Source organism: Echinococcus granulosus (genome assembly GCF_000524195.1).
Source record: "Echinococcus granulosus chromosome Unknown EG_S00169, whole genome shotgun sequence".
Lineage (NCBI taxonomy): Eukaryota > Metazoa > Platyhelminthes > Cestoda > Cyclophyllidea > Taeniidae > Echinococcus > Echinococcus granulosus.
This window is the reverse complement of record NW_020170549.1, coordinates 100,489-102,546: the sequence shown is the minus strand read 5'-3', so window position 1 is coordinate 102,546 and position 2,058 is coordinate 100,489. Positions and strand designations below refer to the sequence as shown.

Sequence of the window (2,058 nt, the reverse complement as noted above, 5' to 3'; positions counted from 1 at the left end):
TAGAGCAGCATCCAGTGCAATCTGCAGATAGGCTTATTACAAGGCGGACCAGTGCATATCTTTTTCCGCTACACTGCAGATCTTTCCCCGTTGCACACGGCTACTTGCATAAGGAAATTTCCAGGTGCAGTGTAATTATCCCTACTTTTGCCAATTAGTCCAATGCATTCCTAAGAGGATTGAGCCAAATCAAACCCACATGGTCAACAAAGCACCAGAGCTACACGTCCAGCACAATCATGAGGTGCTGCGGACTTCCACTTGAGAGCATTCATTGCGTAGTAGTACGGCAAGGAATAAGCGAGTCAAATTCACGATTCGTGTGGAGAAGTGGAACTGAGAACTCAACCAAACTGAGTCAAAATGCATTGCGCATCTTAATTGGCACCACACGTGCTATGCATAATTCCTCCACTTCACGCCAGTCGCATTACTTCCACAATTTAGAAATTGCACGGTGGCGGAATGACACTTCCCCTGGGCGAATGTCAAATTAGGCGTTAGCAGTGGTCTGCGTAAAGTGTGCATCCCTTCCGTGGAGCAAGCATGCAGCCATTCTTACAGTTGCTCTAGCATTTGCAGGTACGTATAATAGTATTGTCCTTTTTTATGCAACAACTGAGTGCTGCGGTTATCGAGGTCTCAAGAAAATGGCATGCGCAATTGAAATCTTGTGGGTGTTCACTCGAATATAATCAAATGAAACAGATGAATACAAATTACGATGTAGCAAAATTGGTATGCAGGTTTGACTTAAGTGAAAGGGTTACTGGGCTGCAAGTCGATGTTGAAGGAAGATTGATGAATAAAGTTGGTAATACGCCGGCATGTGTGCATGGCTGAAGTTATATCGACGCAGAACAATCTGTATTATAGAACATACAATTAAGACGGATAGTAGTTTTCCCGCTATTTCCATCCATCGGTTATTCGTCGTCTTTGCTGCAGCCTTTGTTCAATCTCTTTATTGTGGCGATTTCTTTGCCGTATAGACGGGCTAAGACTGTACTTCCATCAAATAGAATTACAATCTTGGAGCTTCCAGTGCCCTAAAAACAAAGAGTGAAGCAAATAATCAGTATTTAGCCTAGTTTATTTCTCATTTTAGGCGTTTTTTGTCACTCTCAACCATTATAATGTAATCGGTGGTGTAAGAACAGCACCCACGAGCCAACCACGCCAGACATCGAAATCGCCTACAATTGAGAGGATAACTGATTGCAACACCATTGACATCCTCTTGACAATTGCTCTCGCATCCAGGCTTTTGTCCTATTCGGGAACTGTATTGGGGGAAAGCGGAAATTGCCATCTCGTATGCCACTTTGTCTTCACCTCAGTGCTGCTTTACCACATCTATCTAAGTTCTCTCCAGCTAGTAGAGGCGTGTAGGAGGTGTCGCATGTTCATTTTATTGACATCTCCTTACAGGTACGGTAGACAGCCCTGTAACAAACGTTTACAGATGGTTCACGGTCACAGTTAGCGTCGCTTGCTTCATTTGTTGATAGCATTCCTGCAGGCGAGAAACCGGGGTGGCTACCAAAGGTAGACGTCATTTTCAAGCCTTCTGCTAGAGATTGTCACAGATTTCCTTTACAGCAACAGATATCCTTCTTCTGCTGTGTTAAGGATTGGGTTGGCTTTTTGCTCCTACCAAAGCCGCGCCCGATCTATTTCTGTAGACAAAAGAAGACACTATACTACGACAGAATATGCGTTGTCGATTCACAGAAGGGGTGAGAAGCTACCGGAATGGTGTCAAGACTGCGGCATTGAGCGGAAGTACAATGACTGTACCCTTTGATGCCAGTGGTTACAAAAACAATTGAAATATTACGTTTTCACCTGATGAATATTTTTCGATCTCGTCTGCTTTCAAACAAATATAGTCTAAAATTGAAGCCCTTTGTCTAGTCTACTGTTTGAAAATCGGAGAATGCGTTGCATGTAGGGATAAAAAAGCATACCGAGTAAAGGTATTTCAAGAAATTCCTTGTATTCTGGTAATAAACCACTCATGTTCAGGACGACCATCACTGGTTGATCATGATGAGT

At 43.2% G+C, this 2,058-nt stretch overlaps 1 protein-coding gene across 1 annotated transcript in view; it reads left to right on the top strand. All coding sequences in view use genetic code 11, as the record gives it.

The window, feature by feature from the left end:
- Nucleotides 1-2,058, top strand: part of EGR_09820 (hypothetical protein) — a gene marked incomplete at both ends in the record, with an annotated part of 13,696 nt that overhangs the window by 4,021 nt on the left and 7,617 nt on the right. Inside the window, one exon of the mRNA XM_024499069.1 lies at nt 583-746. Within this exon, the coding sequence (XP_024346521.1) occupies nt 583-746 (164 nt within the window). The remainder of the gene's footprint in view (nt 1-582; nt 747-2,058) is intronic.